This window comes from Ursus maritimus, unplaced genomic scaffold (genome assembly GCF_017311325.1).
Source record: "Ursus maritimus isolate PB19 unplaced genomic scaffold, ASM1731132v1 scaffold_12, whole genome shotgun sequence".
Taxonomy (NCBI): Eukaryota; Metazoa; Chordata; class Mammalia; order Carnivora; family Ursidae; genus Ursus; species Ursus maritimus.
In genome coordinates, this window is record NW_024423564.1 from 51,839,595 (window position 1) to 51,855,784 (window position 16,190).

Genomic DNA, 16,190 nt, shown 5'->3' on the forward strand with positions numbered 1-16,190 from the left:
GAATTATATCTTATGTGTTATTCTTTGAAGGTTTTTTTTTTTTCATTTAAAAGTAAATCATCAATATATTTCTGGACATATTTATGAAAAAATATTTGAGCACCACCTATGTGCCAGGTAGTGAATATTCTAGGAATAGCAGGGACCAAAAAGTCTAGCTTTATATATCTTCCTTGTTATTTATACAGCTGTAAGATATTTTACTTAAAAATTCCTGTATTGGGGGCACCTGGGTGGCACAGTGGTTAAGCGTCTGCCTTCGGCTCAGGGCGTGATCCCGGCATTATGGGATTGAGCCCCACATCAGGCTCTTCCACTATGAGCCTGCTTCTTTCTCTCCCACTCCCCCTGCTTGTGTTCCTCTCTCGCTGGCTGTCTCTATCCTGTCGAATAAATAAATAAAATCTTTAAAAAAAAAAAATTCCTGTATTAACAGACACTGGGATTATTTCTCTTTTCTCTATTTCCAAAATTGTTACTGGGAACAAACATCTTTAAATATTAAACATACTCTTCCACACTTGTGCTAGTATTTCTATGGAATAATTTATAAACACGGTATTTAGGGCTATTTGCGTTTTACAGCTGATTAGAAACTATCAAACCTCTTCCCAAAAAGGTCACACGGAGGTCATCATTATATCAGAGAACCCACCCACCCACATGTTTGCCCACCCCTACTAAAATTGTATAAATTTTTAACATTTTATAAACATAAGCAGTGAATCATAAATTTTTGTCTTAATATGCATTTATTTTCTTACTAGTGAGGCTGAACATCTTTTTATGTTTATTTTTGTTGTTTCTTCTATCAAGTGTTTGTTTATAACCTTTGCCTGTTTTTCTACTGTTTTTTTTCTTAGTGATTCTTTTTTTTTTTTTTAAAGATTTTCTTTATTTATTCGACAGAGATAGAGACAGCCAGCGAGAGAGGGAACACAAGCAGGGGGAGTGGGAGAGGAAGAAGCAGGCTCACAGTGGAGGAGCCTGATGTGGGGCTCGATCCCAGGACCCCGGGATCACGCCCTGAGCCGAAGGCAGACGCTTAACTGCTGTGCCACCCAGGCGCCCCTTTCTTAGTGATTCTTAAGTGTTCTTTATATGTTGCAGATGCTCTGTTTTACACATTGCAAATTTTGTACCTTGGTTTGCAAAAGTCAACGCATTTTGTCTCTGTTTATAATATTGTTGGCTATAGAGAAGTTTTTAAAAGTTTATGTAGTTAAATGTGTCATGCTTTTTCAGTTTCTAGGTTTTATTGTATTTAGAAAAGCCTCTCACCAAGCTGACTAAAAATTCTATTCGATTTTCTTCTTTTTAGTATTTAAAACTTTTAGACTTTTTGATACATCAGGAATTCATTTTGTGTATAACTTGAATAGCAATCTAACTCATTTCTTTCTAAAATGTTAATTTGTCGGGGCACCTGGGTGGCACAGCGGTTAAGCGTCTGCCTTCGGCTCAGGGCGTGACCCCAGCGTTGTGGGATCAAGCCCCATATCAGGCTCCTCCGCTATGAGCCTGCTTCTTCCTCTCCCACTCCCCCTGCTTGTGTTCCCTCTCTCGCTGGCTGTCTCTATCTCTGTCAAATAAATAAATAAAATCTTTAAAAAAAATGTTAATGTCAGTACATTATTTTTTATGATAATAAAAAATCAGATCCAATGAGAATAGTGAATACAAGAATAGTTAAGTTTATCATTAATCATTATAAATGACCTAAGAATGTTTAATAATGCAGAAATAAATATTTCATTTTATAAACTTCATATGTAATACTTCAACTATGTAGAAGAAATACATACATAGTAAAAAGAAAGTAAATTTGTTTAAATGTCGAGAGGAATAGCTCTCTGAATTAGGATTCAAAGTGATAATTTTTTTTTCTGTCTTTTTATATTTTCCCCAATAAGCATGCTTACTAAATATACAATAACCAAGTTTTTAGAAACATTATCAAAGACTTATAAAGAAAAAGGATAATAGGGACAGAGCCCCAATGACAAAAATCTCATTTGGTACTTACCGTTTGGATGAAAAGGAATTGTGAGGAATTTCACAATTGGAGGGACAAAATTGTACTGTGATGTAAAGTTTATTGTCAGTTGGAAGAATAATCCTATGATAAAGAAACAAACATTTTTACTGAAGTGTCATGTTGTATTGATTAACTGAAACCTGAAGTTTCTCTTTAGCTTAGCCTCCTCGAGGTCCCTAGAGTTTTAATTATAAGCAAATCGGATCATCGGGGACATAGAGTCCTCTAGATCATCTAATAGGCTCCTCACAGTCTAATCCCACTGTGTTTTCAGTCTGTTTCCCACCAGTCCTCTCCGTCCACTAACTCCATCCCCTAACACTTGACCTTTTCACTGCATTGTTCATATTTACTGAACTCACAGCTCCAGAACCACCTCTTGTTTATACGCTTTTGCCATGCTGTTCACTCAGACTGAATTTCCTTCCCCTCCTTCTAAACTCTTACCCATTCTTCAGGATTCAGCTCAAATGTTGCTTCCTTGAGAAGCCAGCCATTCCTGACTTTCCAAGGCAAAATTAATGAATCACTGCCTTCTCAGCAATATGTTCAAAAACATATTAGAGTTTATTGTAATTAGCCACTTGTATTTTTCTCCCCTACTTCACTCAACAGCTCCATTTTGTTAATCCACAAAGAAAGAGTGCATGGTCATTAAAGTTTATAGTGGCCCAGTCTTCTTGAGAATTATGAAAATTTTGGGAAAAATCATAGAGGAAAAAAATGAGAGATAATTGTGGGATTTTTATGCAAGTAGGAATTTTGATAGATATTCTCTGATTTCATGGAAGACTTACATGATATTTCCAATTGATATGTTTTATTGTGTCTGCTTCTTAAAAGTGTAATAACATTAAAATTTGGCATAAAGAAAAATTCAAATCTAAAATTCCTATCCACATTAACAAATGGCAAGAAATTAAGCCTCATGATGAAAAAATAACATGTGAATACCTTTAGAATTCTAGAGAATTTATATACTGTAACCTTATTATACATGTAAAGAACATAGGCTAATAATGGTATAAAGACTTTTAAAAAGTAAATTGGTTTGGAAAACACAAACCATGCCAAAATGTATTCTGTAGACCTTCAATATTGGCTCCCCATTCCATTAGATCTTCACTTACAGGAAAGGCAGTAATACCCTTTAATAAAAAAAAAAAATCAAAGCAGAAGAAAAGATTTAATATCACAGCTTTGAAAATCAAGTTACAGTGAATTCTAAAAAGAATTCTACATTTTCTTTTCCTGATAAATTTATTTATTTGTTGATTTGGGGAGATGTTGTATATTATATATTGTCTTACTATACAGATTCCAAAAAACACACAATAGTAAATTTAAAATAAATCATAAGCATGGAAATCACAAGTGGGACTACAAAGTCAAGTTTGAGATGTGGCTTATATAAATCAATAGCTAATTTAAGATTCCAAATAGACTCCCACTCCCCTGCTTGTGTTCCCTCTCTCACTGGCTGTCTCTATCTCTGTCAAATAAATAAATAAAAAATCTTAAAAAAAAAAAAAGATTCCAAATAGAAAAGACGGAAACAGTTGGAAAGATGCATTTCTTCAAAGCTTTAAAAAACTATATGGAGGCTATATGGGGGGCATGAAGTAGAAAATTTTCATCAAGAAAAACACAACTCCAAAATTATGTTTGTATATAAAAATAAAATTTTCCTATGCTTGAGGTAATGTCCCAATAGAGGGACAAGAATGTATTTAATGGAAAAGTTTATCATTTATGCCAAGGGATAGACTTAAAGATAGTCAACGAATATTTCTAACCAACCACATAGTTATTTAAGTATGTTAAATGTTAGTCTGGATAAACATTATATTTCTATTATCTACATTATTTATAGTTACATATCACTTCTTTCTTCATCAAATTCACTTTTACCAGAGAACCACAAAGTTCAGGTAGAGCAGAAACAAACACACCATATGTTAGGTTGGTATGTCTGGGATTGTTGTTGGACTCAGTGATTGTTCCTAACATCCCCAGTGAAGACAATTCTTCTATAGCACGGGTGGAAACAGAACAATGCCATTGAACTACACCTGAGGCGACTGTTGGCAGCTCTCTGAGCCCTCCAAGGTGGCTTTCTTTCTATTCTTTCTCGTAAGTACTTCCCCCCCTTCCATTTTTTATTCTCCGTAGAATAAGTGATACATCAGCCTGTGGCACCTATGGACCTCACCGTGGTGGCATTCGGGCAAAGCCCTCCTCTGCGTTAAAATTATAAGGGAAAGGCACTTATGCATTATGTATGACAGCATCTGGTGAAAAGTGCACTAGACCGTGAGTAGTAGAACTTAAGACTTAAGAGCAAGGGGTTTGGAATCAGAAAGCCCTGTGATGGAATCCTGGGGCCAAGCATTTGCTGAACCTTTCTGGGGCTTAGGTTTCTGGTAGGTAAAACAAAACACTACTTATTTAATAATGTTGTACTTAATGAGCATAACCCTGTCCCTACTCATCACTATCTGATAGTCAGGGCTTAAATACACATAAATTCCTCAGCACAATATGCTCAATATTTTTAACTATTATTATTATTATGAAGTCATAATTCTTATTATTAGAATCTGATTGGTATGGTACAATCGATTCATTAAATAACAACACTGTAGTGGCAAATCAGGTTTAACTCGATTATGCCTCATAAACACAGGTTGAAATGCTTTTCAACATTCGTACCCCAACGAAACACATCCCTCCAGGTTCCCAGTACTCACCTTAAAATTGTTCTCCTTCAACTCTTGGAAGTCTCTTTCCAGCAAGAAGTAAGCTCTGCGGTGCATGATAAGGCAGCTAGGGTCTGGCACTGGTCCCCACACGCCAAGCGTTTACTCTGAGACAGCTGTCCGAGATTACGGGTCACTCTCCCACACCTAGCGAGCTCACATAAATTACTTGTTTTCTAGAACCCCAGAACTCTCTGTCCTCCCAAGATAAGTGGCTCCAAGTTGGACTTACAAGAGTGACTTTCTTATCTCCTCTGACTCCTCCCAACTCAGACTTCCAGAAGGAAAACGAGCACTTTCTCAACTGCGGCGCGCCACTGCAGTGCCAGCCCACAGCCCAGGCTCAAGGCAAACTTGCAGAAGCACCTGGGACAGCTCGTGTTGTTCGTGCACGAAGCCGGCGCGAGAGGTGGAAGCGGAGGGCGGCCGTTAGTTGGTGTAGTCTACGCTTCACAGGTGTCACGGGAGCCCGCTTTGCTGGAGGTCGCAAATCGGTTGCCAAGCAACAGGACCCTGCGGGAAAGTAGTGGAGCTTGACCGCCCCTCATCCAATCAGCGACGGGGGGCAGGCCTCTGGAAACCTTCGCAGCCAATCGTCCAACCGTTTCACTTTGACAGGCCGTGGGATCCGTTGTCAAAGCAACACCCCCCCCCCCCAAGCTACCTCAGTCCACCTATGTTGTAGACTGTACCCAATTTGTGTAGAGAGTGGATAAAGCCCCAGGATCTTTCAGAATCCTTCACTCGAAGTCCTTCTCTGAAATGCTTTCCTTTTTCTTTGAATACCAGACACTATGGGGTAATAAGTTATCATTAGGTCCAAGTCTGAGCTTTAATATTAATCGTAACTTATACGGCAAGCTACCATTCATAATACGTTCGCATACATAATTATGTCATCATGCCCTACAGTTACCTTGGGAGGATGTTCCAGAAACAGAGAAGGACTTCAAATGTCTCAGGTTCCCCTCTTTCGCGACAGGGTTTTGCTCCTGCTATTCCTTCGATCTAGACATTTACCACATCCCTTCCACCCTTTCTCTCCCCCTCCCCCATTTTCCTTCACTCATCTTTTAGATTTAACTTTGCTCACGATTCCTTATGGGATCCTCTTAGACAAGATTAGGTTCCTCTCTTTTTTGATCTAGAGGACCCTATATTTATGCCCTCGTTAGCATTTTTCACACTGGATCACAATTGCCTATTGTCTTCTCCGGCAGACTGTGAGCTACTGGAAGGTGTTCACTTACCAGTGCCAACTACAGAAACTGGCAACATTGTTCAGAGTGGTTTTTGGTTATTTATTTGTTTTACTAATTTAATGGAAACTGTCAGTTCAATTAGTTCATTCATTCCACAAATATTAATTAATGACTTATTATGTACTGTGGAACAATTCAATCAAGTGACTGCCTTTATGGCTCCAGCATACAATAAAGTACACAAAAACAAAACACATATACCCAAAACAAAAATCATAATTTCAGTACGTGGTAAGTGACATGTAGACAATAAAAGAGTATTGTGACTGAGAGTTCAGCAGGTCGGCGAGGGTTAGACATCATGGTCAGGGAAGACCTCTGTCAGGGGTGGATTTGGAGGTGATGCCTCAAACATAAGATGAAAAGGAGCCAGCTTTATGAAATTGAGGGCAGATACTTCAGGAAGACAAAAACACAATAGTTCTACTCAGGAAAAAGCTAGGCTTAAAAAAGGAATCCCAGAGGTCTTGAAAGGATATGAGTGAGATGTAATTAGGGTGGGGCCCTACAGGCTGGGAGTTTGGGTTTTATTTGAATAGCAGTGGGAACCCACTGGATGGTTTTAAGTCTGAGAGAGTCATGCTCTGATTTACATTTACAAAATTACTCTGGCTATTTTGTGGAGACAGGATTGTGGGGAAAATAATTTGGAAGGCTCCATATTCAATTGCATGTCCAGGTATGATAGCTTATAAATTCTCCACAATATATTAATTTTACTAGCATTTTGACACAATAAAATGATTTTATTCTATATTTCATAAAGCTGAGTATAAAGGAATTTTTCCTATTAAAACATCAACCAGGATCTAAGATCAAATTTTTTTGGCTGCCTTTCATATCCATCAGATTTTAACTTGGATTTATGTAGGACTGTGAATGTAAAGGTGCAAGTGAAGAGAGGGCACTTCAGTGAGAAGAGAATGCGCTCAATTTGGGGGTTTTAGATTTCTTGATATCATGGTGGTCCTGTGACTCTTTTGACTTCCACAGGGGAACACTGTGATACTTAATGCAGGACCCTTTGTTATTTCTTTAAAATTTTGTTCTAGGGGCGCCTGGGTGGCTCAGTCCATTAAGCGTCAGGCTCTTGATTTCAGCTCAGGTCATGATCTGGGTTATAAGATCAAGCCCGCGTTGGGCTCTGTGCTCAGCATGGAGTCTGCTTGAGATTCTCTCTCTCCCTTTGCCCCCTCCCTCCCCCTCCCCTCTTTTTAAAAAAAAAATTAAAATTTTGTTCTATGGGAAATTATGTTAAGGTAAAAGAAAAAGGTAAAATTAAAACATTCTTTGTTCTGAATTTTTAGAAATTGGTATTTAGGGGCGCCTGGGTGGCTCAGTCGTTAAGCGTCTGCCTTCGGCTCAGGGCGTGATCCCGGCATACTGGGATCGAGCCCCATGTCAGGCTCTTCCGCTGGGAGCCTGCTTCTTCCTCTCCCACTCCCCCTGCTTGTGTTCCTTCTCTCGCTGGCTGCCTCTCTCTCTGTCAAATAAATAAATAAAATCTTTAAAAAAAAAGAAATTGGTATTTATATTGTACTTTAATGCAATGAAAATCAAGTTGGTAAATTCTCATATGACCCCTCCTGGACCTCTCCTCAGGACTTCAGCCTCATATACTCAATTGCCTAGTTCTGTTTCAAAGATATTTTCAAATTGTCCAAAAATGAACCCATGACCTTTCCTCCCTTCCACCAGCCTTCTATTTCATTTTGTTCATTCAGTTTCTCAAGCTAGAAATCTGAAGGCCCCTCCGACTCCTCTTCCTCACGACTTACCTTCAATCACTCACAAAGACCTGCTGCTTTTCTAGCTTCTTCTCAAGCCTTATCACCAGTGCCTGAGCTCACAGCCTTGTTATTTCTTGCTAGAACACAGAACATCTTTATACTATACTCCTTGCCTCCAGACTTGCGTGTCATGGATACCTCATAGTAACCTATGTAAACCAACATGTGGTCATGTAATTCTCTGCTGAAAATAGCGCAAGAGATCTCCCTCACCACCCCAGCTTACCCTACCTCCATCTATAGGGTTTTAAATGTGGATTGACTTCTCAGGGTGTGGGTCGGGGGGCTAAAACTGTGGGCAACCTTGTATGTGTCTGTATATCTATGTGTGTACATGTGTTGCAAATAGACTTTTTTTTGGAAGAACGGGGTCACAGGATTCATTGATTTTAGGCTAGCCTATGATGTGAAAAGCTTAAGAAACCATGCACTCCAGAGTTAATCTGAGCTTCTTAACATGGTGCTGCAAAACCTCCCATGACATTATTCCCACTGACCCTTGCTTTATTGACGCCCACTCTGCTTCACATTCGAAGCAGCAGCGTCACTGACCTGCTTGTCTTTCCCCTCTATCTACCATCTTGCCTAGGCTCTCTACCTGGACTTTCGTCCTCTTCTTCTTTATCTGGCTAACCAGCTCTTACATGTGTTGAAAGACACAAATACTTCTCAGAGTCTTCCTGAAGTACCAGGATGGGTTGTGTTCTCATTTAACCTGGGCACATCTCTGTAGATCATCACCACATTATTTTGAAATGATCTATTTATGGGGTTTTCTTCCTCACTAGAATGTAAATTCCTAAGGGCATGGAGACCTGTTTATTCATCACTGCATTCCCAGTACCAAGCACCTGGCTTGGAGGGACATCACTATATGCTGAATGAATTGAACTTAGCAGACAAAAAATTGGGGGGGCCAGGAGAGTGACCCTTCCATGACAGAACCAGACAGAAGCAGAGGAAGGGGTTTGCAGAGATGTGGGGTGGTGGGTGATTTAGAGGAGTTCAACCAGCCCTGGGCACATAGCAGGTTCAAGTCGGGAGAATAGTGACAAAATAGACAATGGAGGAGAAGAATCACTGACAGTAGGAGACCACAGAGCAGAGGGGCTGGAGAGCTACAGGCAGGGAGTAGATTGTAGGCACAATCCCCAGGGCACCAAGAGGAAGGTGCAGGTATTTAGAAAGGTCCGAAACATTGGGTCTCAAGGGACAAACAGGTTAGAACTCCTGGAATTGTTTTGGGAATGAAATTGCTGGGGAAAACAGCTTCCTGCCAGTCTGCGTCTGGGGGCATATTGTATTTGGAGGTACTAAGTAAACGGGATCACAGTTGTACTCACTGGCTGGCCAACACCCTGTGTTTTTACAATTAGCTTAGCTCCTGTGTGGATGGGAGATGGGCTTTGGTTACAGAGGCTCCTGAACTGATAAGTGGAACTGGGGCTTTGGAGACGGGTGGGAGTGAGATATGTATGGATGCGTGTGCACGCATGGAGCATGTGGGAAGCAACTGGCTGGATTTGCTTCTTGGATTAATAGCAGGAGCTGGAGACTAGTAGCATCAGATACTGTTTGGATACCTGAGTCACTCGAAATTGCAAACTTCTAAGTAGAGGCCTATCTGAAAATATTTTTCTCCATATGGGCTCACCTTCCGTTTATTATGGCATATGTTTTAATAAAATTTTCACATACGTGATAGCATTGATGTTATGTCCTTGCCATGTCTCATTTCTAAGCCATGTCCTTCTCTGCCTTGTTGATCAGATTTGTTGTTGTGGGTGTTTGTGTTTGTGTTTCCACAATCAGGAAAATAAATCCCATCTGTAGTCCTTCCACTGTCTTAGTTTATTAGTCTGGGTAAGTAACGTGTGCTCTCAGGACAGACCTGGTTTGTATCCCAAGATGCCTATGTTTGAATAGCTAGCTAGCATAGCCTGGAAGAAGCTACTTAGCCTCCCTGTTCCTGCATTTTCTCGCCTGTAGGATGCAGCCAGTAACGATACCTACTTCTCAGAAACATTGTGAAGGCTGAAAGCAGTAATGGCAGCCAAGCACTCTGTCACTGGCTGGCCCAGAGTGACAGTCAACATCAGTGCTTACAGTGTGCTGGGCACACTGTTCTGAGCGCTCTGGGGGCATTTGTTTCATCCTCAGAAACAAGTCTATGAGGTAGGTACTATTATGATTCCAATTTTTGCAGAAGAGGGAGGTACACATCACAGAGCTGGAATGCAGCAGAGCCAGGAGCCAACCCCAGGGTATCCAGCTCCAGATTCCATATTTTTAACCACTAGGCTACCTGGCCTCACAAATGTCTCATGTTTTCCCAAGTGAATTCTCTGGACTTCTTTAAAAAATTATTGCTACTCTCAATAATTTTTTTTTGAGCATCTGTTATTTTGTTTTTGTTATTTTTGGTGCATCTGTTTCCAACTGCGTTTCTACTTGTTTGCTTTCTGAGTTTTCCTCTGCTAAAATGTAAACCCAAGAAAGCTAGGCCACTGCTGTACAATGATGTAGTGCCTGGCATGTAATACAGGCCCACTACGAATCTGTTAACTGAATGTGAATTCTGTATTCTCTTTTAGATTATAAATTCATTAAGAACTCAATCTGACTTCTGTAACTTACAGATAAATATGTAATACTCTGCTGCTCAAAATATATACATATATATATATCGACTACAAAATAATTATTTTTACATTAACTTTTATTACTTTTGTATCTTTAATTGGAGAGTAGATTTTATTGTCATATTATATGCTTTTTGGGGCTTTCTCTCTCAGTCTTTCCCCCTAAAAGTTGGCCTAGAGGACTGAAAAGAGAACTGTTACATTGTATTTCTTTTGGTGGGCAGAATTCTAAGATGACCTTCAAGATCTCCACCCCCTGCATAATCCTCAGGACTATGAATATGGTGCATTTTACTCTTGACATTAAGTTATATGGCTTGGCTGACTTTAAGAAAGGGAGGTCATCCTGGGTGAGCCTGACCTAATCAGGTGAGCCCTTATAAAGGGCTGGGCTCTTCCTGAAGTCGGTAGTTGAAAGTGTGGGAGGGATTCTTTGTGAGGGAGATTCTCTTTTGCTACCTTTGAAAACTGAGGGGGCCATGAGTCAAGGAATATGGGCAGCCTCTAGAAACTGATAGTGGTCTCTTGCTCACAGCGATTCCAGCAAGAGAATCAAGGCCTCGGTCCTACAACCAGAAGCTACTGAATTCTGCCACAAACACATGATCTTGGAAGAGAACCTGAGCTCCAGATCAGAACTCAGTCTGGCCAACACTTCATGAGACCCTACACAGGGAATTCCTTCACGCCATGCCCAGGTCTGACCAACAGAACCTTGGGCTAATACATGGGCATTGTTTTAAAACATTAAGTTTGTGGTATTTTGTTATGCACTAATGGCTAATTAATACAACTTATCCAGGGCATATACTAACCAAGACAAGTTATGGGGCAAAAGTTCAGTCACTTACTGAGCCGGGTTTACCCTGATTTAGTATGAAAAGAACTTGAAACCAGTTGATAGACATTACCATATGGCTTTAGACAGGGTTAGGGGATAAAACGGGTGTGATATCTGAAAAATGAAGACTGAACTAAGGCTCACACGTAAACTTTCATCATCCTAGGTGAGCGAAGTAATGAGCAGTGTAATTATTTAACATTTGCAAAGTTACCGAGGCCACCTCCAGCTTCAACAACCAAGCATCCCCTCCCCCTCTTTTTAAAAACAATTCTTTCCCTCAGGACTTGGACAGATGTTTTCATTTTACTTAAACTAAAAAACTGTTTTCCTCATCCACCAGGAATATGTACCAGTACAAAGTGTTAACCTCGTTTGGATTTGAACCCCCATCCTCAAGAATGAAAAAAGCCTGAGGATCACCAAATGTCAGCTCAGCTGTGGGAAGTGTTTTAAATCATATTTTGACGTATGTTACGCTGTTAACTAGAAAATGAAGTGCAGCACACATGCTTCTAGTAACTCTGGTTTCAAATCATATGATCCCTTCTTTGTCTTGAAGACCTTTTGATGTGCGTTCCCGATATTGAGTTTCTCTGCTTTTAATAATCTTATATTCCTTCCTCAATATAAATGTCATGAAAAATACTGAATGTTAATCTTCAAAGATCAAACAGGAAGAAAGAGGTGGGCAGCACAGTTCAGCAACTTGAATTCCTGAAATTTCTCATTTAAAAATTTTAATTTTAGCTTATAAAAGCCTAGGCTCAAAGAAATGCTCCATTCCCCTTTGTAAAGTTGAAGTTGCAGGCTCCCCCCCAATTTCAGAATTGTGTTATTTGCAGAATAATTCAGTCTCTCCCTCTAAGGCACCTGAGATGCTGGGGCCACTTGATCACTACTCATATCTGAATTTGTGGCTGCCTAACAGAGAGGAATTCAGAACTGAAGCATGCTGGCTTTTGTTTCATTTTCTCTGCTTTAGGTAGGATGACCAAGAGTCCAGGTTTGCTTAGGCATGGGAGCTCTCTCTCTCTTTTTTTTTTTTTTAAGATTTTTATTTATTTGCGAGAGAGAGGGCGCGCACATGAGCAAGGGGAAGGCAGAGGGAGAAAGAGAAACAGACTCCCTACTGAGCAGGGAGCCCAACTCAGAACTTGATCAGGACCTGAGCCCAAGGCAGACACTTAACCGACTGAGTCACCTGGGCACCCCCAGTGGGGCTCTCTTGGGAAAAAGGACTTTCAGTGCTAACAGTGGGATAATCCCTGGCAAAGTGACACAGTTGGTCACCCTACCTTGGGCATCGAGGACATTTTCAGGGTGGGAATTATATAGACAACTGGTAATAGCTGTTTACTTGCTTTGGAGCTTGGTGTTTAAAGGAATCCAATTTGTTTTCTCTCGCAGGCTAGTGTCCAAACCTCATAATCCAAGTTCTAAAACGTAGTGCCCAGAATCCCATAGTAGTGGATTTGGGTCTGTGATGAAGGAATGTAGCACCGGCCTGGGCACTTTACATGCACTCAAATGTTTTAGGAAGATCAGGTCTCCCTTTATTTCATTCCCCATGTGAGAACAGCAATTGTTGAGAGATACCACATTTAATATTATCTAAGTACAACTGTGACTAAGTGTGTATGGGGGGGGGAGTAGGGACCTGCTTAAAAGATGTAATTATTCTAGTCTTTCTTCACATATATTGATATAATATACCTCTTCATGGTGCTCTCAGTTGCCCTCAGGGATGATTCCAGAATTTTAGCATGGGAGAAGCTTTGAGGTAGCCATCGGCTTGGGGGTATAAGGGATGACATATGGTAGAGGGATGGTCTAGGGATGTGTCTTGAAGCTGTTTTTACTTAGTGTATGTGTATTAGGGCCGGTTTGAAGGGAAATGATGGAAATTATTGGAGGGCTAAGCCCGCCCCTCCTCACTGGCACTGGTGTTCTATACTACCGCATGCGCATGAATAATCAGGTGGAATACTTTGTGCTCTAAGTATTTTACCACATTAGAAAATAATGTATCCCTTTGTAAAGGTTGTTTAAACACATTGAATAATAGCAATGTTACCACTTTTGGAGCACCTACTATGTGCCAGGTATTTCTTAACATTTATGCATATTCTCATTAAATGCTTGTATCAACTCTGAAAGACACTCTAGAAAAAATCATAAAAATCTATTTTTTGATGAATTTTTGTCAGGTGCATGTCCCTACAGCTGACAGAGATTAGCTCATTTAGGTCGAGCTTCAGTTCTATGAAGTAGACGATTTTTCAGATGAATAAAAAGGCAGTTCAGACACTTGCCTAAATTTACACGGTTACTGAGGGGTGACCGGGCGATTTAAGCCTGGACAGCATGACAACAGAACCTTGACTCTCAACCTCTCTGCTGCATTCACACCCTTTTACGGATAAGGGGACAGAGACCGCCTTACTTTCTCCAGGTTGTCCAGCGCCTGTGCACGAGCAAACAGCCCGCGCTGTATTCCCGTCTCTTCATCCACGTCCCGTGAAGGAGGGCTAGAGATACAGTGTTTTAGGCTGTATCTGAGGAATTCATAGGAGATTTTTGAGTAGCTTTTCCAGTACCTTCTTGGATGGTCCTGAGGTTATAATATTCATAATCTGCCCAGAGAATCTTGAGAGACTGGCTTGACAACTATTGCTCTCGTGCGGGGATGGCTAATAAGTTTCATCTCCGGTGTGATTTCTGACTGATTGGCAGCTTATCCAGGGCGGTGTGTTGAACATTTGAAGGCTAACTCTGAGTCGGCTGGGAAAGCATCGTTCAGGGGGTCTGGCATGAACGCAAGAGGAGAGAAGGGCACAGGTGCTGTGGGTTGGCTGTTCCGGCTACATCCACTCAGGCTTCAGCTGGGTGGGGATTGTGTTCTTGTTCCCAACTATTTGCCCCCTTCCCTACAAGGAGACCCTACATGCCTGCCTGTGACTCTGATGGGGTGGCCGCAGTGCCTCTCAGCAGGTCAAGATTCATCCATGTCCTACCATCAGGTTCATCCTCCGAATTTGTGTTGGCCAAGAGAATACGAGAGAAGGACGTGACACAGAGCATGTCCAAGCAGAAGGTTTTTCAAGTGCCCGTGTTTCGGCTCTGCCTCTTGCTCTTTTTTCTGTGCATGAGAACAGCTGGTCCTTCTGAGACCTGGGAGCAGGGCTGCAGCACCAAACTCTGGGGCCTGATACGAGTGAGAAGTAAACATAAGGCATGCCACTGAGATTTTGGAGGTATTACTGCAGCCCCGTTGAGCAATACGACTAACGTGCTCTGTTTCCAGAGTGAACTTTGGAATTATAAAAAAAAGTCCTCACCGGTCGTTTGGCCTGAATATTAATTTTAGTCTTACTAGACTGACTCTTAGTAAACTACCTAGATCATGCAATTGGGGAGTTTGGGTAGCTCTTTCAAGTGATTTTTAATGTGTGTGGACTCCAAAGAAACCTTTCAGGGAATTGTATTAGAATGAGCCCCACTGATAACCAAAATTACCCTTTCGATGCCTGCAGTGGTCAAGGAGCACTTGCTGTAGGATGGAGCCTGTCCTCTCCCTATTTCTGCTCAGAATCCATGTGCCTCTAAGGTCAGGGAGAGCTTTAGCACTAACCTATGGCTGTGTGCAGCCAGTTCTGTTGTTTTGTGTGTGATTGAATTTCATTCAAGAGCACAGGTCCACAAAGACTGATATTTAGAACCACTTTCCTTCACATTGAATATTCCCTGAACTATCTGTATTCAGCATGTCAGGATATTGGCTTTTTCCAAAGTGTAAGGAATGTCCTATCTAATTTTAAAGAAAGGCCTTTCCCCTAATTTAACCATTCCTTTAATAAGAATATTTAGACTATTAATATTTTAAATATTAAATAATAAAATATTATTAAAATAATAAATAAGAATATTTACTAACCTGGTCACTTCGGTGAGGAGATTCACTGTCAGGCCTGGTCAGCAAATGGTAGAGTCCTCATTTGTGAATAAGCAACTCATAGGTGCTTGGGATTCAGCTAGTCATAAATACGTCAGCAGAACTTCTCCCTGTATGTCTTTGTTTTTTAAGCCTCCTCCCCCTCCCCCACCTAATTTCCCAGGGGTTACATTGACCTTGGGTACTTTGATGGTTTGTAAGGCTCTCCTTCCTCTGAGTTAACAGACTCCTTAATACGCTTGACATTTATGGTAACAAGCTTCAGGTGCAGTCATATTTTGGCTGCAAACATTTTCCTCTTACGTGTGTGATCCCTTGCTCCTTCTCCTCTAATAGAGCATTTCCTCCTTAGCATTTGAACTATCAGTTGAAAAAAAAAATGCTGTATAAATTAAGAAGAGTATGAGCTTCACCTCTAGTACCTCCCTTGGATCCTTCTTGCTGTCCTCCCTCAGAGCTTTCTCTCTAAAGGCTGTGGGGAGCACAGTCTGAGCACAGGAATCCTCACAGCCAGCCAGCAAGGACTGATGGACTGCCACTGGCAAAGGAACACAGTGGAACACGCCACAGGTGACCGCATCCAGCCAACTGGGTCAGCTTGTCACAGGAAGCTCAGGGGAGGGGCCACCTCTGCAGCTGCTTCGGCTTAACGCTTCCTGGGAGCTGGATCTTTCCTCCTCCCAGGAAAGACCAGCTTATCCCTGACCCTAACTTTGTCAAGCTGCAACGCAGAGTTCTTTTAGTCGTGTTAATCATCACTGCAAGGGGTCAAAGGTACACTGAGAGACCAGCTCTCTTGAGCTTGTCCACATGAAGGGAAAAGCTTTTGATTACTAGCCAAGAATATGGGTCTTGAGTGAACTAGACAAGGTAGTCTTGTCAAAGGCTGGGGCTATCAGTTTT

The 16,190-nt window shown here is 41.1% G+C and overlaps 1 protein-coding gene across 1 annotated transcript in view; it reads right to left on the reverse strand.

Annotated features, from left to right (window-relative positions):
• Nucleotides 1-5,013, reverse strand: part of UBE2U (ubiquitin conjugating enzyme E2 U) — a 44,147-nt gene extending 39,134 nt beyond the window's left edge. The window contains exons 1-3 of the mRNA XM_008690841.2: nt 4,789-5,013; nt 3,105-3,186; nt 2,027-2,119 (exon numbers count right to left, since the gene is read on the reverse strand). Of these exons, the coding sequence (XP_008689063.2) occupies nt 2,027-2,119; nt 3,105-3,186; nt 4,789-4,854 (241 nt within the window). The 5' untranslated portion in view covers nt 4,855-5,013. The remainder of the gene's footprint in view (nt 1-2,026; nt 2,120-3,104; nt 3,187-4,788) is intronic.
• Nucleotides 5,014-16,190: the final 11,177 nt, after the last annotated feature.